The 26,420-nt window shown below is 53.7% G+C and overlaps 1 protein-coding gene and 1 pseudogene across 12 annotated transcripts; both read left to right on the top strand.

Annotated features, from left to right (window-relative positions):
• PWWP3A (PWWP domain containing 3A, DNA repair factor) lies at positions 1 to 22,493 on the top strand. Of its 11 annotated transcripts, none has more exons than XM_030796396.1 (15): positions 19 to 168; positions 1,423 to 1,559; positions 2,122 to 3,089; positions 3,503 to 3,573; positions 3,694 to 3,886; positions 5,245 to 6,141; positions 7,233 to 7,334; positions 10,083 to 10,153; positions 11,906 to 11,982; positions 12,765 to 12,825; positions 14,687 to 14,762; positions 15,018 to 15,068; positions 16,180 to 16,616; positions 18,972 to 19,060; positions 22,061 to 22,493. In XM_030796396.1, the coding sequence occupies exons 6-15, from the start codon at positions 5,400 to 5,402 to the stop codon at positions 22,116 to 22,118; spliced, it is 1,764 nt and encodes a 587-aa protein (XP_030652256.1). In that variant the 5' UTR covers positions 19 to 168; positions 1,423 to 1,559; positions 2,122 to 3,089; positions 3,503 to 3,573; positions 3,694 to 3,886; positions 5,245 to 5,399; the 3' UTR covers positions 22,119 to 22,493. The 11 variants fall into 11 exon arrangements, 8 of the variants coding, with proteins under 8 accessions (XP_030652251.1, XP_030652256.1, XP_030652252.1 ...); XM_030796392.1 differs by having other exon boundaries at positions 3,694 to 3,806; positions 22,061 to 22,293; XM_030796394.1 differs by having other exon boundaries at positions 27 to 53; positions 2,122 to 2,207; positions 3,694 to 3,806; positions 22,061 to 22,293.
• A 641-nt stretch (positions 22,494 to 23,134) lies between these two features.
• On the top strand, positions 23,135 to 23,964 carry LOC115830902 (annotated as a pseudogene). Its single transcript, XR_004026440.1, has one exon. The product of XR_004026440.1 is annotated as an uncharacterized LOC115830902 (transcript).
• Positions 23,965 to 26,420: the final 2,456 nt, after the last annotated feature.

Here is a 26,420-nt window from a genome sequence, read left to right as displayed (position 1 = left end):
AAGCCCCGCCCCCGGCCCCGCAGGGAGCGGCGGCGGCGGCGGCGGCGGAGGCGGTGAGCGCGGGCGGCGCGGACGGCAGCGGTTGGCGGGCGGGTCCTCCGCTGTTGGGGCCGCCGCGACCTCCTTGCCCGAGCTTGGGGCGCCGCGCTGGGGAAAGCCGGGGGCCCGGTGAGCCCGCGGGATGCGTTCCCTGGGTTCTGCCGGGCGGGGCTGAGGCGAAGAGGCCGGGCCTGGGGGGAGGGGCGGTCCCGGCCTAGAGACTCCTCCGGGAGCGCCCGGTCCCTACCGCCGTGGGCCCCCACTCTGCCCGGACCCCCTTTCCCGCCCCTGGCGCCGTGGGCCCCCACTCTGCCCGGACCCCCTTTCCCGCCCCTGGCGCCGTGGGCCCCCCACTTTGCTTGGACTCCTTTTCCCGTCCCTGCCGCCGTGGGCCCCTCCACAACTGCCCGGACCCCATCTCTTGCGTGGACCCGCTCCCCCATCGGCTTGCTGCCTGGACTCCCATCTCCTTCCCTGGATCCCCCTCACGTGTGTCGTGAACCCCATCTCTTGCCTGGACCCCCATCTGCTTCCCTGGATTCCCTCCCCAACCGTCAAATCCCCCATCCCTGCCACCTGTACCCTCCGCTCCACCTCCTCCGTGAGCCCTCATCCTTGCTCCCTGAGTCCCCCCGCTTCTGCTGTGACCCCCTTCTCTGTTGCCTAAATCCTCCGTTCCTGCAAGCCACAACCCTCCCTCCGCCATGAAATCTTGTCCCTGCTGCCTGGACCCCTACTTCTGCTGCTGCTGTGATCCCCTCTGTTGCTAGAAACGCCACCCCCACCTCTGCCGGGAACCCCCTCTTCCCTGCTGCAGGGACGCCCCGCTCCGTTGTTGGTAAATTCCACCCGCACCCCCAAACCTCCTTTTCATTTCTGTCAACAGGCAAGCCAGTCCTTCCCATTGATGCTATGAACGGTCTGCAGCTGTCCCCGTTCTTTCAGGGACATGGCAGCCAAAAGAGCAGTCGTTTTTCCGGTCTTATTTTTTGTGTGTGTGCTGTGGTCAACTGTTAACTCCCCAAATTGGGGAGGGTTGTGAGCTTTTATTGTGTAAAATGCCTCTCCTGCCGAGGTCGGAGGCAGGTCTTCCGCACGCAGATGATTTATTCAGGAGCCTTTTAAAAATAATCTAGACAGAACCTTTGGGAGGGACTGTGCTGTATTTTATTTACGAAAAAATGCAGGCACCTCCCTGGGTACCGAGCCCCGTCGTTTCTGTTTGTCAGTCTGCTTTTTGGCATTGAGCCTCTCAATGCAAGATTGTGGAATTGAACCATCTACTTGAGGCTAAGTCGAGCTAACCTTTGCCCCTGAGGGCTGTGTCTGTGTTAACACCGCAAGCAAACAGTTGTATAAAGCATCGTGCAAATTTTGTTGCAGGGCACATCGGCGTCAGACCTGGGAGTACTTTCTTTGTGCCAAATCATTGCCACTTGCCACTTGCCACATGAGCGTAAATGATGGCGGATGCCAAGTATGTCCTCTGCCGATGGGAAAAGCGATTATGGCCTGCAAAGGTGACAGCCATTATTCTGTAATATCAGGAATTAGAAATGACTTTTGGGTGACAAGTAAAATCTTTATCAGGAGATACCTAGGATTTGCTTCAGTGAAATAATTGAGCCAGAACGGTTGGCACTGATTCTCGTTCCCCATTTAATGGGGTTTTGGTCTAGTGCTTCCAAGGTTACACTTCCAGAAATGTCTTTTTTTTTCACACTAAAAAAAAAAAAAAAGAGAATCAGCTATAAAAAGGCATGTAAGGCTCTAACTCAAGGAAAGATCTGGCAGGCAGCACTGTGATAGTAAATTATGGTCGTGTTCAGGGGATGCTTTCCAGCAATTCAGTAGACACTGCTCAGCTGCAATGCAAAAGCCTGGGTCCTTGTCTTTGTCTGCCACTGGCCTCTCATGCCTCAGTTTCCCCATCTGTGAAACAATGGGGATTGGACCAAATATCTGAAATCCCATGGTTATAGGCCTTCAGGATTACCTGCTGCATTTGTACTAAATTTTGCCACTGTTTCTTACTACATTAGCTGTTTTAATAACAAGCATCTTCTTTTGTTTTAAATGTAGGTTTTGGCCCGAACCGAGACTTCAACAAAAAATAAGAGAAAAAAGGAACATTTTCTGGATGTTCAAATCCTCTCCCTAGAGGAAAAGTTAAGTGTTGTGTTGTTTTAATACGGTTTTTTTAATACTGTGTAGATTTCTGATACTTCAATCCCCTACTCCCCCAAAACAGTTGAAGCCCACTCTTAATGGGCTTATTCACCATTTATGTAATTCATTAATGCTCATAATAACCTCATGAGAAAGCAACTAGTTTGATTTTATGTCAGTTTGGAAGCTGAAGATCCAAACGAGGCATTCTGTGATATCTATGGAGAGATTGGTACAAACATTGAATACATGTAAATTATACTCAGGGTAGACCCTATTTGTGGGTAAAATAGGGATATTTCCTTTTTTTTTTTTTTTTTTTTGACTATTTCTTAATCAGTGCCATGCCAGAAAAATAGGGATATTTCCTTCCCAGAGATCTGTGTGTCTTTTTTCAGAAACGTCTGTGACAGGCCCATCAATTTTGAAATATTTGGTTTTTGAGCCTGTCACTCTAAACTAGTGTTTAACGTTCAAAAGGCAAATAACTGATGACCAGGCGGCACATTGTTCCGCTCTGTGAGTGTCTGGCACTGGGAAGGTGTAGATCGTCTAGAATGACGGTGATTCTGACGCCCCAGTCAGTCCTGTGTGATTGTGGCAAGGGCGCGTCTGGCACTAGGAACGTGTAGATCGTCTAGAATGACGGCGATTCTGATGCCGCGGTCAGTCCTGTGTGATTGTGGCGAGGGCGCGTCTGTCGTGAGAATTCGCAGTTCTGAAGAGAGCAAGGAGACTGATCCCGCGCAGTCCAAGCCATCGGCTCCCCTGTTGCTCTTCCTTGTGGAGCTCCCCCTGCCCCACTCCTTCCTGCCTGCATCTTCACAGCTGCCTCGGAAGCTCGCTTGGTCCCTAGCTCACACTTTCCTGCGGCTGGGAAGGTAATTGAATACTCGAGTTTAAAAGGAAAGCACATCCTTTTAAACCAAAACACACCTGCTGGGCTGTAAACAGCTTTTAGTGACATTACCATCTACTCTGAAAATCTAACAAAGGAGTTATTTGTGCAGTTGAAAGTAGGATTTGCCTCATAAAAGTCACAATTTGAATTCATTTTTACTTTTAAATACAGCCAACCTTTTCTGTCTTAAAAGGAAAAAAAAAACCATTCACCAGGGTTCTTGCTGCCTCTAACCTCAGGCGGATGAATTCCTAGTTGGCTGTGACTTTTGGTTTAAGTGGAAGGTTGAGGAGGAAAATGAAATTAATTCTTTTGTTATCTAAAGGAAAACATGTTTGAAAATGTCTTGGTGGCGTTGGCTGGTGGTGTGTAACGTCCATTCTGTCTCTGCAGAATTAAGGTGAAAAGCACTGAAGCTGAGATCCTAGAGAAGTCTCAAATTGAAGCCATTGCTTCCTCGTTAGGTAAGAGCGTATTTTTAAGTGGCCACTAGGTTTTCATAAAATAGGTCATTTGGGAGAATGTGAAGGCTCAGCTTTCTGGGTAAAAATTCACCCTGTTCACCATGTTTTTCTTCATACAAGGCAACGCGAATCCCCTGAGCTGAAGGAGAAGGAAAAATGGATTTGCTTTCTTAAACCTTTCCAGAATTTGCCCCTAGAACCACTCGTGTTCTTGACGCCCAGAATGGTCAGTGGTGAGCATCAAGGTCATCTCATTACCTCCGTGGCCTCCAGTACACAAGACGAGGAAGGACTTTGCTGCCATGAGCAGGAGGTTCTCCTTTTTCCTTTCCTCTTCCTGTAGTAAGACTTCCCGTGGTACTGTTGCTGCCTGGCCAGTCTGGTCTCAGCCCAGGGTTTGAGAAGCAGTTGGTTTTGTGTTTAAAATTCCAGAGCGGAGCCCAAGGGAGAGAACGGGTGGCCTGGCACTTGGGTTGGTGGCACCCATTGTTTGAGGCACTGTCATGGGGGGCATGAGGCAGGTTGGAAGTGGAGCTCTCGGCTTCCTATACATCCGGGTGCGCTTTCTCCCAGGCCTTCAGTTCAGCACCCACCTCCTTTGCACGCTGTGGGTGAGGAAAGCTTTGCCTGAGCCCAGCCGGGGACTGGTCATGCACACACATGAGAAGCGAGGCGCATTGGCGACTGCCTGCCCCCTAGCCACAGTCGTGCAAACCCAAACCTGCCAGCCGTCCTTCTCCTCAAAGTGGAACTGTTTATCCCATTTGCAAATAATTGTTTCTCTTGTGAAGAGATGGACCGGAATTCCTTCCAATGATGTTTATACAATCAGGTCTATTTTCCTGTGTCTTCCGAAAAACAGCTCTTGTTTAAAGCAGGATCCATCTCTGCATAACTTAGGCAGGGCTGACCATCATCTTGGATGGCGTCGTCCTTGTTGGCACAGATTGTGTTGGGGGGCTGGCTGGTTGTTGGTGCCTTTAATATTCAACGGGGAGAATACTGTTCTGATTGAGGCATTATGCCCGCTGAGTTGTGATATTACATCCAGCATCTTGTTCAAATAAATAGCGCCGTATCTGTATGTCGGAATGAATAAATAAAAGTACAGCAGCAGGGAGGTTGGGCTGGAAACCAGAGGCCCACGATGCTCTTTGCTGGCTCTGAAATGCCCTTGCAAAGAAGTACTGAAAATGTACCAGCCCACAATGAGCCTTTTAAATCTCCTGTTCCTTGCTGCCACCGACCCCCACACCCACCAAGAACACGTTGCCAGCAGAGTTCTTTATTTACTTGGCATTGGTTTTTATTGACCCTGATTGAATTTGAAATTGTAAGGCTGAGACAGGATTTGCAAAACATTTGAATACATTTTGTTCACGGTATTGTTTTGTAACTTGGAGGAATTTATCTTTTTAGCCAATCAAGTTAAGGTCAGTAAATTTGGTTTTTAAAAAAATGAAGCCTGGAATCCCGGAATGAATAGCTGTTGTTCTGTAGCCTCGTCCCCTTTTTGGGAAAATGTAGGTGAGAAATGTTAGTCCTCCCCTTCAGCGATTTAGGTATGAAACCAGCCATCAGAATGAGACAAGCGGGCTTCTAAAGCGATGCCACGACCGCAGTGCCTGTGTAGTGAATGTAACCGGCATTGTGTATGTTCGGTCCTTGCAGCCTCGCAGAATGAGGTTCCTGCGGCACCCCTGGAAGAACTGGCCTACAGACGGTCGCTTCGCGTGGCTCTGGATGTTCTGAGCGACGGGCCCGTTTGGAGTCAAGAAAGCCCTGCAGGGACAGGTAGAGCCAACCGGTCTCTGCGAGGGAAGCCCATGGAACACGTCTCCTCACCCTGTGATTCGAACTCCTCACCTCTTCCCCGCGGAGACGTGTTGGGCAGTTCCAGACCTCACAGGAGGAGGCCATGCGTGCAACAAAGCCCGTCAAGTTCGTTCACTTGTGAAAAGGACCCCGAGTGCATAGTGGACCACAAGAAGGGGCTCAGGAGAAGTGAAAACCCAAGAGGCCCGTCGGTCCTCCCAGCTGGAGGTGGTGCCCAGGATGAGAGCGGGTCCAGAATCCACCACAGAAATTGGACTCCTGCGAGTAAGAAGGGAGGAAACTCAGCGCAGAAGGCTAGCTTGTGCCCGAGTGGGTCTTCCCTTTCAGAGGACGATGCGGAGAGAGACGTGGGGAGCAAAGGAGGCAGCTGGGCAGCCCCGTCCTTGCCCTCCGGGGTCAGGGAGGACGATCCCTGTGCCAACGCTGAGGGACGCGACCCCGGTCTGCCCTTGGGCAGCCTCACTGTGCTCCCAGCCCCTGAGCCCTTGGCCTGCTCAGAGCCTGGAGAATGCCCAGCAAAAAAGAGGCTGCGCCTGGATGGCAGCCAGAGGCCGCCTGCCGGGCAGCTGGAGCCCAGGGCAGCAGGGGCCGCACCATCCCCCGGGCCGGGGTCGGGGCCCAGAGAGTGTATGACCCTGCGCAGCACCGCTAGGCTCGGCCCGCCTCCCTCCCACACCTCTGTGGGTGAAACCAGATGTCCTCCTTGCCCGGATTCCCAGAAGCTGGAGAAAGGTAAAAGTTTCTTGTGGAGGAGGAGAGCGCAGAGGGTGGAGTCCTGCCCCTCCGCAGCCAGGCTGGGAGCCAGGCACGTGGGTGTTTTTGACCAGATTTTAGTGAGATCGTTGCCAAAACAGACTTAGAGCAGAGACTTCCTCATTCCTTTTTGTTTGTCTCCCCACTGGGCTATAATTGCTTCAACTTCTAAATATTTGTCTTCTTACTTTTGTTTAGAAGGGAAGGGAGTTGAGTGAGTGGGGAGCCCGGAGAGGGGCGGCGGACCATGATTGTCTGCGGTGGGGCTGGGAGCGTTGTGGCTGTGCTGAGGCCGCAGCTGCGCCGAGGATTAACTCTTTTACGGAAGCAATAACGCATTCCTGTTAAGTTGGGCAGGAATCTCAAAAGTGATTCACTCACTCAAAAGACTGACTTTTTAAGAATTCCTGTGCAGATATATTTTTGTGTGGTATGGTTGCAGGCAAGCACTGTGACTTTTTCCTTTTAACATTGTAGCATCCTTAATTTTTTAAATGCTAGTTCAGAAATCTTAATTACCGCATGATCAAATGTCTGGAAATCTACTCGCTACAAACTTACTGCGTAGATATTTCAGTCTGTACTCTGAACTTCTTTCCTGAGGTCATCATCTCCTTAGCACGTTGGAAGCAGCAGGGAACTGAGGTTGCCATGCTCTGAAGACAAAGTGACCGCACCCCTACCCTGTTCCATAGTCAGCTCCTGTCCTGGCCCCCTCCCTGCACATCCACTGAGTGCTTCAGATGTGAAGGGGCAGCCAGGCTGGGACAAAAGGGATTCCCATCCAGAGTGCGCGCAGCTTCTGTGGCTGAGGTGGCTGCTGCTTATGGCCCGCCTTCCCTTCACTGCAGGCCTCTCTCCCTCCCTCCTTCCCTCCCTCCCTCTTGCGTTTTTCTTTAAAATGTAGTTTAATAGAAGCGCACTCTATTTGAATTTGGCAGTGTGGAGTTATGTATAGCATGGAACCTTTTCTTTATGCATCGATGGTCATGTGTCATGAAATGTTTTCTTGGGATGAGTCATCAAGACAATACGATGACAACGAAAGTCTAATATCACGTTATTGGCAGACTGCCAGTCTTCCGAAGAGTCCATGGGGTCTAATTCCATGCGTTCTATCCTGGAGGAAGATGAGGAAGACGAGGAGCCACCAAGAGTCCTTTTATACCATGGTAAGAAATGACCAGGGGGTGCGCCTGCAGTCCTAACGGTGCGCTCAAAGGCAGCGGCGGCAGGGCTCTGAGACCGGGCCCTACATTCTCCACAAAAGGTCTCCTGCGAGTTCATTTCTCTCCCACTGAACCGAGACCTGGAAGGGACCTTCAGAAGTGCCAGGTTTTCAGTCCTCTATCTTAAGAATAACCTACACAAAGGGAAGAGGGACTCCTGGGAAGAGACGGCCCAGCCCTCCCTGTTAGAGCATTACTCCTGTCACTTACCTCAAGCCCTTGTCCTCCTGTCCCCTTGCTGGGAATGAGGGAACGGCCCAGTGAGCTGAGGGGCTGTGTCGCCATTGCTTGGGTGTGGCCACATACTGTCTCGCGGCTTCCGTTGGTGATGGCGTTTGGGGGGCTGTCCAGGGAGGCCAGGTCTTCAGCCCGAGGGAGAACTGCTCCCACGCCCCTCCTGTAAGTAGCTGCTTGCACCAGAGGAAAACCTGCCTTTAGGTGCCTCTGAGCATCTACGTGGAAGGGACTAGAAATGAGAGACCCAAAGATCTGAGCCAGCCGTGAACAGAAGGTCAGCTTCGCAAACCAAGTCACGAGAACCAGCCCCGCTTTAGACTCGCCCAGGAACCATTCCTCTTAACCGAGTCTTGTTTTTCTTTTCTTTAACCTTCTAGTTTCAGAATAATTATAGATTCACAGGATGTTGCAAAAATAACACAGGGAGGTGAGGGGGCTTCTCCCCTGGGCTTCCCCACCCCCGGCCAGGAAGCTGGTGCGTGTGCAGCCTCGGGAGCGCCATTCCACGCACACTCACGTGCCTGTGGCCTTGTTGTGTCGTTCTTTTTTTTCGTCCACACTGTTTGACTGCTTTTCCATCATTGAAAGGGCTTCATTACAGTCTCACATTTTCCCTTTTTTTGCCTAATGCTAATGGTCAGACTTTTTAACAGTTTTCCACATGCTCTTCTGATCCTTTTCCTCTGGGGTGAGCAGTCACCACTCACCAAACCCTGCCCCACCCATTGGTCACCTGTTTGGATGGTCCCAGGACGGCAGGTGCTATGGGACAGCCGTCGGGGACTTCTAGGAAATCATTTCTGCAGGATCCGTTCGCACACAGGAAGAGCACAGTGCCCTTGGGAAGGGCCCTTTCTGACCACGCTGCACCACTGGGGTCGGGTCACCGGGACACACAGAGCCTGGTGCTGCCTGGCTTCTCCTGCCTGCAGTGGGAACTGGGTTTTGCTCCCGTTTGGTTTTGTTTCCTACCTGTCAGGCTGGGCATCTTTCTGAGGGTTCCCTGACCGGCCTCTGAATTGGTTGGTTGTCCACGTGGGCCTGGAAGTTTCTCTTAAAGACTAAATGCCCCTCACCGGGGAAAGGACTCTGTGCCACGTTCACAGCAGACACTCACCCCAGTGGGCCTCCCTTTTCCTCTGGTCGCGTTGGTTACTTTATAGGCCTTTAGGTTTTGATCTGTGTTCATGGACTACGGCACTTCCTTCCTTCCACAGTGCGGTCGGACACAGGCTTTGTGTGTCTAAGGACAGACCGTTTCCAGTAGTTTTTCTAATACTTTAGTTTTTTTTTTTTTTTTTTTTTTTTTTTGAGACGGAGTCTCGCTCTGTCGCCCAGGCTGGAGTGCAGTGGCGCGATCTCGGCTCACTGCAAGCTCCGCCTCCCGGGTTCACGCCATTCTCCTGCCTCAGCCTCTCCGAGTAGCTGGGACTACAGGCGCCCTCCACCACGCCCGGCTAATTTTTTGTATTTTTAGTAGAGATGGGGTTTCACCGTGGTCTCGATCTCCTGACCTCATGATCCGCCCGCCTCGGCCTCCCAAAGTGCTGGGATTACAAGCGTGAGCCACCGCGCCCGGCCTTACTTTAGTTTTAAAATTTTAAATAATTCACTCGTTTTTTTGGAATTGAAAATATTTCATTCATAAGTAGTTTGTAGGCTGGGCGCAGTGGCCCAAGCCTGTAATCCCAATACTTTGGGAGGCTGAGGTGGGCAGATCACGAGGTCAGGAGTTCGAGACCATCCTGGCCAACATAGTGAAACCCCGACTCTACTAAAAATACAAAAAAAAAAATTAGCCGGGCGTGGTGGCGGGCGCCTGTAGTCCCAGCTACTCGGGAGGCTGAGGCAGGAGAATGGCGGGAACCCGGGAGGCGGAGCTTGCAGTGAGCCGAGATGGTGCCACTGCACTCCTGCCTGGGGGACAGAGCCAGACTCTGTCTCAAAAAAAAAAAAAAGTAGTTTGTAGTTATGATTTAAATAATTTTCCCATTTTTGACTGTAGTTTCCCAGAATCCTCTTTAGAATCTCAGTCCTTGTGTTTGGGTCTTCTCCGCGTGCTGTTATCTCACCTCTGTTTTGTGCCACACGCTCTTTAAAAGTGTCTTCCAGCGGGGTTATTTTAGAGTTATGAAAGTCGCGCACATAGGACAGAGCCCCAGCCGCGCCTCATGGCACCCCTCTCATCCCGAGGGTGGGTTTGTCGCAGCTGGGAACCCAGTGCAGCACCCCACTCAGCTGCTGGTTTCACTGTCTCATCATTGGTGGTTAGACGCAAGTAGTGTGGGGTATGTGAATCTGCCTTTCACATTCTCCTCATCTTTTAAGTGAATGACATAAAGTCAGGTTTCAACAATATCGCGCTGTGTTTTCTCAGGCTGTTACACCCGGTGCTTGATATGGATTTGACTTGTCTATTCTTTTTTTTGTTTTTCTTTTTTCTTTAAATTCTAGAACCACGTTCGTTCGAAGTAGGAATGCTAGTCTGGCTTAAATATAAAAAATACCCCTCCTGGCCAGCAGTGGTAAGAACAGCTTCCTCCATCTTCTAAGATGTAGTTACTTAAATTTCATGAATTTTTATTCCACCCATCCTTAGTTCTTGATAATTTGATCTGGATAAATGTTTTCATTGTTTTGTTTTTCCTGGGAAAAGTTGGTGGGTTTATACAAAAGACTTAAGGAGATGCCTGTACCTAAATTAAGGCACAATGGTGTTAAGTTTATAGGCCACATTTTCACCAAGCAGGCTTAGAAAGACCTGCTCGAAAAAAATATTTGCAGCCAGGTGCAGTGGTTCACGCCTGTAATCCCAGCACTTTGGGAGGCCGAGGTGGGTGGATCACCTGAGGTCAGGAGTTCGAGACCAGCCTGGCCAACATGGTGAAACCCTGTCTCTACTAAAAATACAAAAAATTAGCTGGGCGTGGTGGCATGCATCTGTAATCCCAGCTACTCGGGAGGCTGAGGCAGGAGAATCGCTTGAACCCAAGAGGTGGAGGTTGCAGTGAGCCAAGATCGTGCCATTACACTCCAGCCTGGGTGACAGAACAAGACTCCATCTCTGGGGGGAAGAAAAAGGAAAAAAAAATTGTGATTTGCTCATTTTAAATATTGTGTATTTCACCCCATTTTCCCCCATTAGAGCTCATTAATTTGGATTTTGTGGTGGGGTTGGTTGCAGGTGTACAAACAGGAATTTGAAATCCTGTCCAAGTTCCCGGTGTAGGTGATGAGTTCAAGCTGGGGCAGATTCTCTGCTTCCGTCTCTGCAGGCCTGGAAGTTGCAGGTCATTAGTTTGATTGTTGTCCTGGGTACAGATGCTGTCCTGGCCTTCACCTCTCCTTCATATTTTACCCCTTTTTTCCCTTTATCCTCCTAAGAGACAAATGCCAAAAGGCGTTGGCCCTGCAGTAATCCAGAGACGCTTTTGTTGCTCTAATGACTGACCTCACCCGAGTCACCCAGGCTCCTTGCATGTGACTGATTACGGTTCCGGGAAACCTGGAGTTGAATCTGTGTGGTGTTTGCTGGGGAGATTCAACACGTTTATGGCCTAGCTGGGCCCCTTGTGTCGCCTACTGGCCGGCAGTGATGGAGGCTGGGCTTCTGGACCCTCCGCCCTTCCTTGGCACTGGCGTCCCCTCCCGCACCTTGCTAGTCTTTCCCTTGTTTTCCTCAGTTTCTGGGGTCCCTGCTGGGTTAACAGGTCACTGATGTGACAGGTTCCTGGGGCATAAGAGCAGGCAGCCTCCCTGAGAGTGCAGGGCGGAAGGGCCACTGGAGGCGCTGGTCGCCGGTGCTCCTCACTGCCTTCTCACGGTGGCCCCGGGAGGCCAGGACTGGGGAGGCTGTGTGGAGGTGGCAGCGTCCTGCAGTCCCTGCCTCTCCCCGTGTGGCCTGGGCTTACTCCCGAGCCTTTCTGCCCTTCCTCCACTCACCCAGAGCATGAGGAGGGCAAACCTGCCGTGCTGAGCCACTGGAGAATCTCAGGACACTTATTTAAAGAGGCAGCTGGCAACGGTAGCTGTGGTTCTTTTTATTCAAAAGCCCAAACAAAACTGGCTGATTCCGCTCAGATGGGAAAGCGTTCAAGTGATGTGTGTGGCAGAGCATGGGGCCGTTTCTCAGCGCCTCCTTGCAGGAGACTTCGCTGGGTTCACCCCCAGAGCTGGGGTCAACGCCTGTTAGATGTATCATGTGATGTCACAAAAAAATATTTAAAATCCACGATCTCTTTTGTTTTGACGTTTTATTTTCTTGGATTTGTGAACAGGTCAAAAGCGTCAGGCAGAGAGATAAGAAAGCAAGTGTGCTGTACATCGAAGGACACATGAACCCGAAAATGAAAGGGTAACCCGCTGTTCTTGGTTTCTGTGAATGGGCCCGGGGGGGCAGGCTGGCTGCTCTCAGAGTCAGAACGGGCGTGGGGACGGAGGGGCAGAGGGGAGACCCCGGCAGGAGTCCAGGCCCGGGCAGGGCTAGTGGGGTCTCACTGGAGGTGTGCCCTTCTTATGACCTCTCACTCATTGGGAAGGGTGAGTCAAAATAAAGGCTGTGTGTGAAGGGTCTGGTCAGACACCCCAGTTTTCACAACTTGATTTGCTGGCTTTGAAAGGCAGCCCAACCAGACACTCACTGGGGCCCCGTTTCCCACAAACTAGCCAAATGTGGTCCATGCAGGTGTGCAGACAGCATCCCTGCGTCCACCTGAGTTTGCCCCTGGGTTACCTGGTCGTTCCTTAGTCATGGGATGAAAACACACGTGGATGGATCAGCCGGCTGAAAGCAGCCTTTAAAACCATCGCACTGCATGTCGCCAAGTCGAATGCGCAGAACCGTTGTCATCTGGTACTTCTGTGCTGCCCCCGAGGGGTGGGAGGTGTGGAGTGGAGACCCAGGCCCCAAGGTCGGCCTGTCCTGGCGGGGCCCAGTCAGTGTTGCTGAAGTCACTGGACCCACCATGGTGCGTTGGGGGCTTCTTCGCAGCTGGGGAAACGGTCACCTTCCATAAATAAGCTGGGGCTGGTGGGGCCTCCAGCGGCCTCCACTGATCTTAATCAGAGGCAGGGAAAGGTTTGTGGCTTATTAGAGGAAGTTCATTCATGTTAACTTTTCCCTCTCTCTGCTTCAAGTTTCACAGTGTCTCTTAAAAGTTTAAAGCACTTTGATTGTAAAGAGAAACAGACGCTTCTGGTAGGTGGATGATGTTTTGTGCTTTACATGGTTTACTTTGTGATTAGTAAATGTGTCCTCTGTGTGTAGCTCTTGAAATCCATGGCTGCGGTGTACGCGTGTGAATGATTGTGGGAAGTAACAGAGCCAGGCTGCTCTCTGGCCGTTAGAGTTAGATCGTGGGCTCAGTCACTGCGCTGAATTCTCACAACTGTCCTGGGAAGTTGCGGCCCCATTTCCCCGCTTTACATGTAAGGAAGCTGGGGCTCCGGCGAGGACAGTTTACCCAGGGCCACCAGGCAAGGCTGCAGCAGAGAGCCACTGCGCAAGGCCACTGCCTTCCCCGGCCAACTGTCTCAGTCCACCCCATGGCACAGGGGCCTCGGTAGCCAGCCCCTTGCGGCTGGGGGCATCCCTAGCTCAGCATCGGGAGCCCTGTGGGCCCTCAAGTGCCGCGATGAGCCTGGCCGATACCACGTGGCAGATGGCTTGCTGCAGAGCGGCTTCCTGCTCCCTGGATCTGCAGCCAGCTTTCATCACGTGCTGTCGATGAACTGCAAGGGATTTGTCTAACTCAGAAATGTCTATTTCCCCTCTGGAAATACTCATTTTGTTGTAGCGACTTTCAGCACCAACACGTCAACTCAGTGCAGTTATTTTTACTCCTCTGGAAAAAAAGAAAACGTGGTGGTGTCTTTTCCACTCTCAGGGATCTGAGTTACTTTCTTTTTTTTTGAGACAGAGTCTTACTCTGTTGCCCAGGCTGGAGTGCAGCGGTGCGATCTCGGCTCACTGCAACCTCCACCTCCTGGGTTCAAGCGATTCTGCTGCCTCAGCCTTCCGAGTAGCTGGGACTACAGGCGCACACCAGCACACCCGGCTAATTTTTGTATTTTTAGTAGAGACAAGGTTTCATCATATTGGCCAGGTTGGTCTCGAACTCTTGACCTCATGATCCGCCTGACTCAGCCTCCCAAAGTGTTGGGATTACAGGTGTGAGCCACCGCGCCCAGCTGGAACCGAGTTACTTTCTAAAAATGGATGAAGGTGTGGGGTGAGGAGAAGAGCAGGAAGCTCCGTGCCTTAAACGCAGAAGGGCTGCTGTTTATATCAAAAACCCTGGGTTCTGAGAGCGCAGGGTGCCTGCTTCTTCTTCCTAAGAGTGCGTTCACATCTGCTTGTGACTCAGGTGTTTGGTGGTCCCGCAGCCCACTTGATTCAGTGGTAGTCACCGTGGCTTCTGAGGGATGATATTGGGGAAGCCGTGCTTTAGGAAAGTGCAGGGGCTGCTGGGTGGGCAGACAGCGGCATCCACCTGGCCCTGGGATGTGCTGATGGGACGCCTCCGTGCCCCTAGTGGCCCTCGGCTCCAGAGTCTTCCCTGGGTCGTTGTGTGATGGTCGTGGCTTTGTGGCATCTTTGGGACTGCTGTGTCCTTTTCTGAGGACCCACCCTGCTGCCAGCCCAGGTGCTATGAGAGCAGCCCAGGTGCTGGCCTAGCCTGGCTGCAGGCAACAGCTCCCAAAAAAAACACCTGTTACAGGAGCTTATTTCCAGGACTTCATGTCCTGTCACGTGGCACAGTGGCCACATGGGAGGTGTTTGCACCGTTGATGCGTTCAGATCAGCCCAAGCCATCAGGTCCCCTATGCCCACTATTTGAGCAGCTCAGGGCCCAGACCTGTGCCTGGTGCGTTTCCCATTTACCAGGGGATCCCTGTGTGAGGCGTCTGCCAGCCCCCTTTGTCAGGGAGGATCGGAGGTGTGGGCTGGAGCGTGAGCAGCCTGGACACCAGGCTGGTCCCTGGGTTCTGCGTGGCTTCTGAACCCAGGGTGCTTGGCACTGCCTCCCACTGACACCTGCTGCCGGGTCTTATTGTAGAGCCAAGCCAGGGAGGACTTCGACCAGGCCATCGGCTGGTGCGTCTCCCTCATCACCGACTACAGGGTCCGGTTAGGTACGTGGGGTGCTGGGGAGGGGTGGAACCAGGCAGCAGGCGTCCAGCCTCTGAAGACCCCTTGGAGGGGCTGGGCCTGAGCTGCCTGGAGGCGGGGCATATTTCCGTGGGCCTGGGGCATTCCCTGTGGGTGGGCTGGGGTTCTGGCCTGGCCTGATTATTTCCTAAACAGAGACGCCGGGCCGGCCCCTGGAACACACTTCCTGGGACTCCTCTTAGGTCTACACAATGCTCTCTCCCCTCCACCCCCTGCAGGCTGCGGGTCTTTTGCTGGCTCTTTCCTGGAATATTACGCGGCTGATATAAGTAAGTCTACAGGCACATCTTGGAAAATGTGGTCAGCCTTTTAGCCCTTTGGAAAAAACAATCTTGTATGTCTGAAGCTGTGGAAGGGGACATTGGGGTCAAGTACGTCTGAAGCTGTGGAAGGGGACATTGGGGTCAAGTACGTCTGAAGCTGTGGAAGGGGACATTGGGGTCAAGTACGTCTGAAGCTGTGGAAGGGGACATTGGGGTCAAGGCATTGTCCACAGCCACACAGCATTGTTCAACCCCTGTGAGGTTTTGATGTGACCCCTGAGGTTCCCTGGGACCTGGGGCTGCTGGTGTCCACTGGCGCAGCTTCCCCAGCCTGCCCTGGAGCCCTCATCCCATGGGCCACATCCAGCCTGTCCCTGCTGTGGCTGGTGGCTGCACACATCAGATATTGTTAAGAATGTAGGCCAGGTGCAGAGGCTCACACCTGTAATCCCACCACTTTGGGAGGCTGAAGCAAGAGGATTGCTTGAGGCCAGGAGTTCAAGACTAGCCTGGGCAACAGAGCAAGACCCCGTCTCTCCAAAAAAATAGAAAAAAATGAGCTGGGCGTGTGGCTTGCGCGCCTGCAGCCCCAGCTACTTGGGAGGCAGAGGCGGGAGAATGGCTTGAGCCTGAGAGTTCAAGGCTGTGGTGACCTATGTGATTGCACCACTGCACTCCAGCCTGGGAGACAGAGCAAGACCTGGTCTCAAAAAAAAGACCCGGTGCAGCACGAACACCGGCATGTTTGGCCACCACTTCACTGTCGATCCAGTATTTTCCTTTATCAACAGTAGCGGAGTTTTCCATGCTTCCTAGTTGGTGGAGGAGTGGACGTGTCTGAATTGATTCTGCTTGGGCAGTGCTGCACGGGCAGGCGCTTTTCTCTGCTCTAAGGGTTAAACCTGGCTGCAGGGCCCAGTGAGGGTCAAGGCCAGGGGTCCCAGCAGAGGAAGTGTCTTTAGGAGTGTGAACGCTCCACTCCCGTGCTGACAGGGAGCTCGAGTGCTAGGGTCTGCCCTCACCCCTGCCACGTCGCAGCCTCCCATCGGCCCTGACCCACAGCCGCCTGAGGAAGGCAGCGCACGCACTGGTCCCACGACAGGTGCTTCCTTTGCAGGCTATCCTGTCCGAAAATCCATCCAGCAGGACGTCCTGGGGACCAAGTTTCCTCAACTGAGCAAGGGGAGCCCCGAGGAGCCCGTGGTGGGGTGGCCCCTGGGGCAGAGGCAGCCCTGCCGGAAAGTGCTCCCCGACCGCTCGCGGGCTGCCCGGGACCGGGCCAACCAGAAGCTGGTGGAGTACATCGTGAAGGCCAAGGGCGCGGAGAGCCACCTGCGGGCCATCCTGAAGAGCAGGAAGCCATCTCGCTGGCTGCAGTCCTTCCTGAACTCCAGCCAGTACGTGACCTGCGTGGAGACCTACTTGGAGGATGAGGGGCAGCTGGACCTGGTGGTGAAGTACCTGCAGGGCGTCTACCAGGAGGTGGGTGCCAAGGTGCTCCGGCGCACCAACGGCGACCGGATCCGGTTCATTCTGGACGTGCTTCTGCCCGAGGTGAGCCGCGGACCAGTGTGTCACGTGGGCAGGGAGGGGCCTGTGCTGGGATTTTCCAAAACTGCACAAGGAGGCTGCCACGGTGCTCGCCCCTGCTCCCTGGCTGTTCGGCGGCTGACGGAGCACGGAGGCCTCCTGTGTTTACATCCCGTCAGTGCTGGGAAATGCGAGTGCGTGCGCTTGACCCCGTGTGGAGACGGAGCCGCTTACTTGACCCCTGTGCAGAGACGGAGCCGCTTACTTGACCCCTGTGCAGAGACGGAGCTGCTTAGAAGCTTGTCAGCACCAGGGGGTGCGAACTCCCTCCCCACCGGGGGCGCACAGATGCTCCCCAGCCTCGGTGGATCAGACCTGGGAAACCCACTGCGAGTTGGAAATTCCCAAGTCAGAATCGCATTTAGTACCCAGATAAACCCATTATAAGTTGAAAAACTGTAAGTGGATAATGCGCCTCATACTCTGATAAACCCGTGGTAAGTTAAACACACAAATTAGACTGTCTGTGATTTCGAACTTCAGCTGCGGATTTGGGGCTTGGTGAAGAGCAAATATAGATGATTTTGAAGTTTGTATCTGAAATTTCAGAGAGGACATTGCTGGGCATATGTGTACATCTTTGGGAAAAAAACATACTCAAAACTATTTAACTTTATGGGAATTTTCAAATAGACCCAAAAAGAAAATAGCATAATGAACTCTAATGTGCCCATAACCTGCCTGGAATTATTTTTTGGAGCATAAAAACCCTCAAGCTTTTTTTTTTTTTTTTTTTTTTTTTGAGTTGAAGTCTCGCTCTGTCCCCCAGGTTGGAGTGCAGTGGCACAGTCTCGGCTCACTGCAAGCTCTGCCTCCCAGGTTCATGCCATTCTCTTGCCTCAGCCTCCCAAGTAGCTGGGACTACAGGCGACTGCCACGACATCCGCCTAATTTTTTGTATTTTTAGTAGAGACGGGGTTTCACCGTGTTAGCCAGGATGGTCTCAATCTTCTGACTTCGTGATCCGCCCGCCTCGACCTCCCAAAGTGCTGGGATTACAGGCGTGAGCCACCACTCCCGGCCACATTTTTTTTTTAAGCCCATAAATACTTTGGTGTGTGTCTCTAAAAGGAGGGTGATTCTGCCCCCTGGGGGACACTGGCAGTGTCTGGGGACATTTGTGCTTGTCACAGCTAAGGGTGCTTCTGGCAGGGAGTGGGTTGGGGCAGGGACGTTGCTAAGTGCCCTGCAATGCGTAGGACGGCCCCACCTCAGAGAACAGTCTGGCCCCGACGTCCACAGGGCCGAGTGGGAGAGACTCTGCTCTGAACCAAATGGACTCTGTTAAAAATGTGTTTACCATAATCACAATAGTAAAAAATAGGGATGATTTCTTTTTTTTTTTTTTTTTTTTTTGAGACGGAGTCTCGCTGTGTCCCCCAGGTTGGAGTGCAGTGGTGCGATCTCGGCTCACTGCAAGCTCCGCCTCCCGGGTTCACGCCATTCTCCTGCCTCAGCCTCCCGAGTAGCTGGGACTACAGGCGCCTGCCAACACGCCCGGCTAATATTTTGTATTTTTAGTAGAAACGGGGTTTCACCGAGTTAGCCAAGATGGTCTCGATCTCCTGACCTCGTGATCCGCCCCTCTCGGCCTCCCAAAGTGCTGGGATTACAGGCGTGAGCCACCGCGCCCAGCCAAAAATAGGGATGATTTCTTAATGTCAGGTATGTATTGTGTATTCAGGATACTCTTTTTTTTTTTTTTTTTTTTTTACAATAGACTTAAGGCCAGGCATGGTGGCTCGCGTCTGTAATCCCAGCACTTTGGGAGGCCAAGGCAGGTGGATCATGAGGCCAGGAGCTTGAGACCAGCCTGGCCAACATGGTGAAACCCCGTTTCTACTAAAAATACAAAAATTAGCCGGGCGTGGCGGCAAGTGCCTGTAATCCCAGCTACTCGGGAGGCTGAGGCAGGAGAATCACTTGAACCCGGGAGGCAGAGGTTGCTGTGAGCTGAGATTGTGCCATTGCACTCCAGCCTGGGTGACAGGGCGAGACTCTGTCCCAGAAAAAACAACAACCAAAAAAAACTTAAAATTTTTCAGAAATGCACTTGTGGGTTTGGGTCCTGCCTTTTATTCTCTGCTTTTAGTGATCTGAGCTATTGTCTCTAGTCCAAAAGATAATACTGATTTAGTTAAGAAACATCATTTCAAGCAGTGATTCATGGACTAGGTTTGCACCTTCTGAACCATGAGCTAGACCATGTCTGGAGGCAGGAACCTGGTGACCCAGGCTCCCTGCAGCCTTCTTAACCGTGGGCCACGTGGGGCCAGTTGGGCAGTGCCTGCTGCTGCTGAGTCCCGTGCCCTCTCACAGGCCATCATCTGTGCGATCTCTGCAGTGGACGAGGTGGACTACAAGACGGCCGAGGAGAAGTACATCAAGGGGCCTTCGCTGAGCTACCGGTAGGCTGCTCCCGGCGCTATCTCCAGCCACTTGCATTTCTGCCTTGCAGTTTCTGTTTCCACACCTACGGGCAGTTTGACTCCAGGCTGCCACAGCCCCTCTCCCTCATGAGGTGGCCCAGGTGCTGGGTGCTGAGCTGATCACATATGCTGAACTCGCCCTGTGGGTCACTCCTGCCCCCCAGGAAGGCTGGGCCCGGGTCTCCCAGCTGGTCGCTGTGGGCACCGCGGGGCCATGGGCGCGTGCCTGGGCCATGTCTGTTCTTAATCTCTTTTTGCAGGGGCTGATGTTTGCTTTTTGAACTTTCCTCCACTCTTTCCACAGCCCCATGGCTGTGTGAGAAATACAGCAAGATTAAGCAGCAGCAGGGCCCGGTACTTTCCAGCAGCCAGAAGAATGCTGTGATCAAGATGTTTCTCTCACATCGTGTGCTTAGCTGCCCTTAGATGTTTGGCCCCCAGAGCACCTAATCCTGTCTCTGGGCACGCGGCCAGGCCTTGTTGGGAGCCAGGCGGGGCCCACGGGGCAGTGACAGGCTGAAGGCTCAACTAGAGTCAAGGACAGGGTCCCCGGCCAGGGCGGCTTGCGCAGCCACCGACGTCTCCCGGGCCCACAGTCACAGGAGACTCGTGGTGAAGACACTGAACTCCCTCACCAGCCCCATGTCCTCCCTGGGCAGGGCAGTAGGGGCCGCTGGAGAGGTCAGGGAAGAGGTGTGGGGCCTCGGTGGCATTGGTAGGCCACCCGTGCAGAGCTGCCCAAAGGGGGAATTTGGCCTTGTTTAGGAAGTGTTGGCCCAGCTGGCTTACCAGAACAGGAGAGGCCTTTGGATACAGAAACTGGGGGTTTTCTGCTGGATCTTCATGGTTCCCCCGTCATGCTTGCTGTAAGAATAAGTGAGGTCCGGGGGGGTAAGGTCAGAGCCAGGACACCTGGACCCAGCCTGCTGGTTTGTCCTCTCCCTCGGTCTCAGAGGCCTCTTCACCGCTCCACTCCCATCTGTGGAAATCTTCCATCCTCCTGATTTTCTTTATTTTGAGTCTGGGTTGCCGACATCAAAACCCATTAGGAGTTCATCACGGCTTCCAGGTACCATCAAAACCTCCAGTGAACTGTGAGAATGGTGCTGCTGCTGTGATGGAGAAGTTAATTGGTTTGAATACACAGGCCATGATTTTATCATGCCGGGGATGTGGTCAAAATAACAAGGCCAGTGAGCAGCATCGCATTTGACCTTTGGCCTCAGTTGAGTCTTGGGTCACACACTGGGTGTCCTGGGACCCAGTCCCTTCCCCCTGCACGACGTTTCCCAGGCCCTCTTGTCCTTTTCGAGTTGCACCATGAGCCGCTCTGCACTCTTCCCAAGGCTGTCCTTCTCAGGCCTGCCTTTCTCTGGCGCTGCGGCTGGTGTGCTCTCCCCTATTTCCGGGTCTGCTGGGGCGCACATCAGAGCCAGCAGCTGTTGTTGATCTTTTTTGATCCGGGGCAGCCCTATTCCTGAGAGGGGTTGCTAGCTAAGCAGTTGTTATAATTTTCCTTTACAGGGAGGTCACTTAGGACAATTTGGCATCTCATACTCTTCCGTAAAAAATTATTTTTAGCCAGTCACAGTGGCTCATGCCTGTAATCCCAGCACTTTGAGAGGCTGAGGTGGGAGGATCCCTTGAGCCCAGGAGTTAAGGCTACAGTGAGCCGCCATTATGCCACTGCACCCTGGTCTGGGTGACAGAGCAACACCCTGTCTCTAAAAATAAATATTTTAAAACATTGTTAAGGCTGGGTGCGGTTGCTCATGCCCCTAATTCCAGCACTTTGGGAGGCTGAGGTGGGTGGATCACGAGGTCAGGAGTTCGAGACCATCTCGGCCAACATGGTGAAACCCCGTCTCTACTTAAAAGCCAGGCATGGTGGCACGTGCCTGTAGTCAGTCCCAGCTACTTGGTAGGCTGAGGCAGGGGAATCGCTTGAACCCAGGAGGTGGAGGTTGCAGTGAGCTGAGATTGTGCTACTGCATTCCAGCCTGGTGACAGAGCGAGACTCCGTTTCAAAAAAAAAAAAATACACATCATGTAAAAGTTACCATCCTAACCTTGTTAGGTGTATGGTTTGATGGCGGTGAGCACATTCACAGTGCTATGCAGCCAGCACCGCTGCTCATCTCAGAACTTCTTCATCTTTACAAACTGCAGCTCTGTCCCCGTCAAACAACTGCCCTCTTTTATATATATATATATAGACACACACACACACACACACACACACACACACACACACACACACATCTATATTTCTTTTTTTTTTTTTTGAGACAGAGTCTCACTCTGTCACCTAGGCTGGAGTGCAGTGGCGCAATCTCGGCCCACTGCAACCTCTGCAACCCCCCCACTGTGCCTGGGTTCAAGCGATTCTCCTGACTCAGCCTCCTGAGTGGCTAGGATTACAGGTGCCCACCACCACACCCGGCTAATTTTTATTATTTTTAGTAGAGACAGCATTTCACCATCTTGGCCAGGCTGGTCTTGAACTCCTGACCTTGTGATCCACCCACCTCGGCCTCCCATAGTGCTGGGATTACAGGCGTGAGCCAACGTGCCCAGACTCTCTGTCATACTCTTTTTTTTTATTATTTTTTTTTAAATCTGAAACAGAATGTAGCTCTGTTGCCCGGGCTGGAGTACAATGGCGTGATCTTGGCTCACTGCAACCACCACCTCCCAGGTTCAAGCGATTCTCCTGCCTCAGCCTCCTAAGTAGCTGGGATTACAGACATGCGCCACCACGCCCGGCTGTTTTTTTTGGTTTTTTTTTTTTGGTATTTTTTGTAGAGTTGGGGTTTTACCGTGTTAGCCAGGATGGTCCTGATTTCCTGACCTTGTGATCCGCCTGCCTCAGCTTCCCAAAGTGCTGGGATTACAGGCGTGAGCGACCACACCCAGTCCTCTCTCATATTCTTTAACACACAATGATTACTAAAATGAAGACTCTCTTGTTTTCTGAAGGGAAAAAGAAATATTTGACAACCAGCTCCTTGAAGAGCGGAACCGGCGCCGTCGGTGATGGAGCAGCCGGCTGTGCTGTCAGCGGGGCCTGGCGGTGGAGGCGCCTCCAGTGTGTGTGAGCGTGTCTGAAGATGGGGGCTCGGGGGCACATCTGCGTTTGGACCGGTCTGTGCGTTCTCCTGCGTGGCGGTCCTGATTTCCATACTTCTGGAGAATCCACTTCGTTAACTTTGAAAGCCAGTTCTCTTTTCCTGGCAGTTTTTTTCATTTTATTTTTGGCATTTTTTACAAGATACCGTTCGGGAAAGGCTTTTGAAAGGACGGAAGCATATTCACTGTGTGCCAGTACTCGTGGCTGTGCTGTGCTTTCTCCCGATGTGCACGTTTATCTCGTATGTGTGGCATCTGATATTAAACGGGAGGATTTAAGAAGCGTCTGCCGTGATTATGGAGCTTCGGAAGTGGGAATGGTTCTTCCGGGTTTGCTGTTCTGTGTATTTCCCCCTGTGTGGTTTCCGCCTGTGATGGTTGCAGAATTTGCTCTCCCACTCAGTGTGCTCTGCAGCTGTGAGGAAACAGCCTTCGTTAGAGGCGGGAGCAGAGACGAGCCGCTGCTCTGTGTCGTGTTTGCCGTGGCCACAGGGAGAGGAGCGGGACACGCACCTTTCCAGGGGCCTCGGCGCTCCGCACTGTGTGTGAGTGGACCGCAGCGTGCAGCCACATGCCCTGGCTGCCATGGGCCACACCACCTCCACCTCCCCCGCCCGCCTGGCCTGTCCTGAGTGAATTTCCCTGCACTGTGTTGTCACTGCATGGCCAGTCACCGCCGTCTCAGTCGTCAGCCCGGATGGCTATGCTGGGGTCCCAGGGTGGCCGCAGCAGTCCGGGTCACTGTGGGAGCCCTAGGGTGGTGTGAGAAAATGCATTGTTCTGTGTCCACCATCGCAGAAGCACAGCCTTTGTGTGGAAGCCCAACCGCGCTCCCGTCTGGAGAAACGGCTTCCAGGATGTGGCTGCCAGCTCGGCTCTGGTCCACAACACGGTGCCCGGGCCGCAGGTTGTTGAAGGCTGTGACTCCGTGGGGCTCAGCCAGGCTCCAGCAGGGTCAGATGTGCTGTTAAGAGCAAAGCCACAGACGATGAATTGTTCATTCTCAGCAGATGCTCCAGGCTGCGCCTAGACAGCAGTGCTGGTGAAATTTCCAGGGTTCCAGGGCCCAGTGGCCTGGGGGCTGCTTTCTCCCCACTGGCTGGGCTGCATCTAGCCCGAGCTGGAGGCCTTGCTCTGAGGGGCTGTGACCCTCTTCCCCCAGGCCCTCCCCAGCTGACCACAGCCACCGGAGAGGAGATCGGAACACGATTGTCTCGGATGCAGGTCACTGAGCAGGACGGAGCCGCAAGGACTCTCGTATTGGGCCCTTGGGACTCGGGAGGTGCCAGAGGCGGCCGCTGCTCTGAACTCGGTGTTCACTGGCCTTTGTTTCGCTTGATTCTGCTCAATTCCGAGACCAGGAAACCCGGCCCTGGCCTGGCAGCTCTGCCTTCCACGCCCGCACGCTGGGGTCTGTCTTGTCTCGAGCAGTGGGGCAGACCCCAGAGGAGGCAGGGGTCAGGGTCGTCGGCCTTGGTCCCCTGCTGGTCGCTCTTTCGGGGACTCGGGGCGGCCAGTACCACCGCCTGAGGCGGGGCTTAGCGTTGCATGTACGGGCCTCGCACTGCCTCATGGAAAATCCCCCCGAGCCGCCCTCCATTGTGGGTTCCTGAGGGTAGGACGCATCGCCACGGTTTTGTGGGAATCATGCACCCCTGCTGGAACTTTCCTGCTGTTGTGCAGTACTTTTACCCATTTGCTTGTCTGCTGACCTTGCCAAGTTGTTCGAGGTGGAATTAAACATCTCCCAGACCTCTGTTTTGTCTTTTTTGAACCCCCAGACACATCCCACTGCGTGGGTTGTCCAAGCTTGGAAATAGGAGAGTGACCCTGCCATCCCCAGGGACACGGCCTGGTCCTGGGGTGGATTCCCACCTCACTGGCAGGCCTAGGGTGCTGTTGAAACAGCAGCCAGAGGCTGGGCGCGGTGGCTCACGCCTGCAGTCCCAGCACCTTGGGAGGCCAAGGCAGGTGGATAACCTGAGGTCAGAAGTTCGAGACCAGCCTGGCCAACATGGTAAAACCTCATCTCTACTAAAAAAAATCAGCGACCGTGGTGGTGGGCGCCTGTAGTCCTAGCTACTCGGGAGGCTGAGGCAGGAGAATTGTTTGAACCCGGGAGGCAGAGGTTGCAGGGAGCCGAGATCACACCACTGCATTCCAGCCTGGCAACACAGACTCCGTCTCAAAAAAATAAACAGCAGCCAGGGGCCTCAGCGGGGTTCATGCCTGTGGCCCCAGCTACTGGGGAGGCTTAGGTGGGAGGATAACTTGTTTGGAGGTCAAGGCTGTGGCTGCAGTGAGCCGAGATCACACCACTGCACTCCAGCCTGAATGACAATGAGCACCTATCTTGCAGCAAAGCCCTGCCCAGCAGGTGGAACCAGAACGTGCCAGAGGCCCCCTTGTGCTGTCCCACCCCACCCACACCCTCTGCCCCGGGCTATGAGGGTGTCAAGGCTGCTGGGGCAGGCCCTGCCTGGGTGCTTCCCTCAGTAATGGGGGGTCGTGGGTGCTCTGGGTTGTCAGCCAGGCAGTTGAGTGGGAGTCAGGGGTGCTGACCTCACAAGCACAGCCAGTGAGGAGCATTCCGGGGCCCTGAGGATGCCAGCATGGGTGTTCCTGGGCTTGCCCTCCCCACAGCATGGCTGGCGTGCCTCGACTGCCACCGGAGCCCCGGGAAGACAGGCTTGATCCTGTGCACACACAGGGAGACGCCAGGAGCCCTGCCCTCAGAAGCCTGCACGCTCTGCCCCTCTCCTGGCATCTAGCTAACCCTGCAGCCCCACCTGAGCCTGTCCCTGGCACTGAGGACATTGGACCTGGGTCGCTGGGGTGGGGCGTCCTGGGTCCTGCTGGGTGCTGAGCGGCTCCGTGCCAGGAGCTCCTGCCTCTACCATCGAGATGACCACAGATGTCCCCAGACATGGCTTGGTGCTCCATGGAAAACTGCTGTCCACAAACCATGGCGTCCTTCCCCTGACCCCCGCCTCTTCCCTCTCTGGCTTGGCCCAGCTGGTGTCTCAGAGCTTGGGTGCATGCTTCTGCCAGCCCCCCAACCACCTGGCCCACGCTCCCCAACCCCCTTCACTGAGCCACAGAGACCCCCATGTCCCTGCCAATGCTTTTTCCGAAGCTGGTCTCACTTGTTCCCAGCAGTGTGAGGGGAATTGGGGTCCCCCTCCCTGGGGCAGCCGCACCTGTCTGATCACTTCCAACAAGGAGGTCTTGGTGGCCGCACGGGGCACTTCATCTATCTTAAAGGGGCAACACAGGCACGCAGTGAGAATTCCAAACCACAGAAACCTCACTCTCATGGGCCCCACTGCCTGAGGCATTTTCTGTTTTGCTTTTGTTGGTTGGTTGGTTGGTTGGTTTGAGACAGGGTCTGGCTCTGTTGCCCAGGCTGGAGTACAGTGGTGCAAACGTGGCTCACTGCAGCCTTGACCTCCCTGGCTCAAGCGATCCTCCCACTTCAGCCTCCCAAGAAGCTGGGACCACAGGTATGCACCGCCATGCCCGGCCAATTTTTGTGCTTCTTGTAGAGATGGGGCTTGCTGTGTTTCCGAAGCTAAATGATCCTCCCTCGTCGGCCTCCAAAGTGCTGAGATGATAGGCGAGAGCCACTGCAGCTGGCCTGCCTGAGTTCTTGTGCTTCTCTGCCTCCCTCCCTGTGCCAGCCTCAAGCCCCCTCCTCACCTTCCCCAATTCCCACTCTCACCCCGCTCTGGGTCCTTCCCCTCTCACTGGCCCGAGCTGTTTCTGGAACTGCTGCCTGCCCTCTGCTCATGTCCTGCCTCCGCCCCATGAAACCAGCTCCTCCATGTTCCCTGTCTCAGGGGTGTCCTCCAGGGCTCCGAGTTCCTGAACCAGATTCTTCTCCTCCCCACCTACCTCACCCTTCCGTCCAGTCCACCCATCAGTCAGCCCCCTTTGCAGCAGAATGCCACCCCAAAACCCAGCGCCTGGAATATTCTCCACACAGTTTCTGTGGGACAGGGATCTAAGGGCAGCCTGGCCAGGGGTTTCTGGGGTGGTTCGTGGGGCTGCAGTCCAGATGCTCGTTGGGGCCACATCATCGGAAGGCTCCAATGGGGCGGGGGGTCTGAGGAGCCTCGCTCGGGGCAAGGGATGGAAAGGAGGCCGTGGTTCTCCTCCACATGGGTCAAGCCACCTGAGTGCCCGCCCTCTGTAATGGCCAGCTTGCTTC

This window comes from Nomascus leucogenys, chromosome 17 (assembly GCF_006542625.1).
Source record: "Nomascus leucogenys isolate Asia chromosome 17, Asia_NLE_v1, whole genome shotgun sequence".
Lineage (NCBI taxonomy): Eukaryota > Metazoa > Chordata > Mammalia > Primates > Hylobatidae > Nomascus > Nomascus leucogenys.
Note: the sequence above shows the minus strand (reverse complement) of the source record. Positions and strands in the feature narration are given on the sequence as shown.

Coding starts and splice junctions, on each gene's coding strand:
- PWWP3A (XM_030796388.1), top strand. CDS start 2,851: ATGACGGCGATTCTGATGCCGCGGTCAGTCCTGTGTGATTGTGGCGAG. Junction 3,090..3,502: donor ACTTTCCTGCGGCTGGGAAG/GTAATTGAATAC, acceptor CTGTCTCTGCAG/AATTAAGGTGAAAAGCACTG. Junction 14,763..15,017: donor CGACTACAGGGTCCGGTTAG/GTACGTGGGGTG, acceptor CACCCCCTGCAG/GCTGCGGGTCTTTTGCTGGC.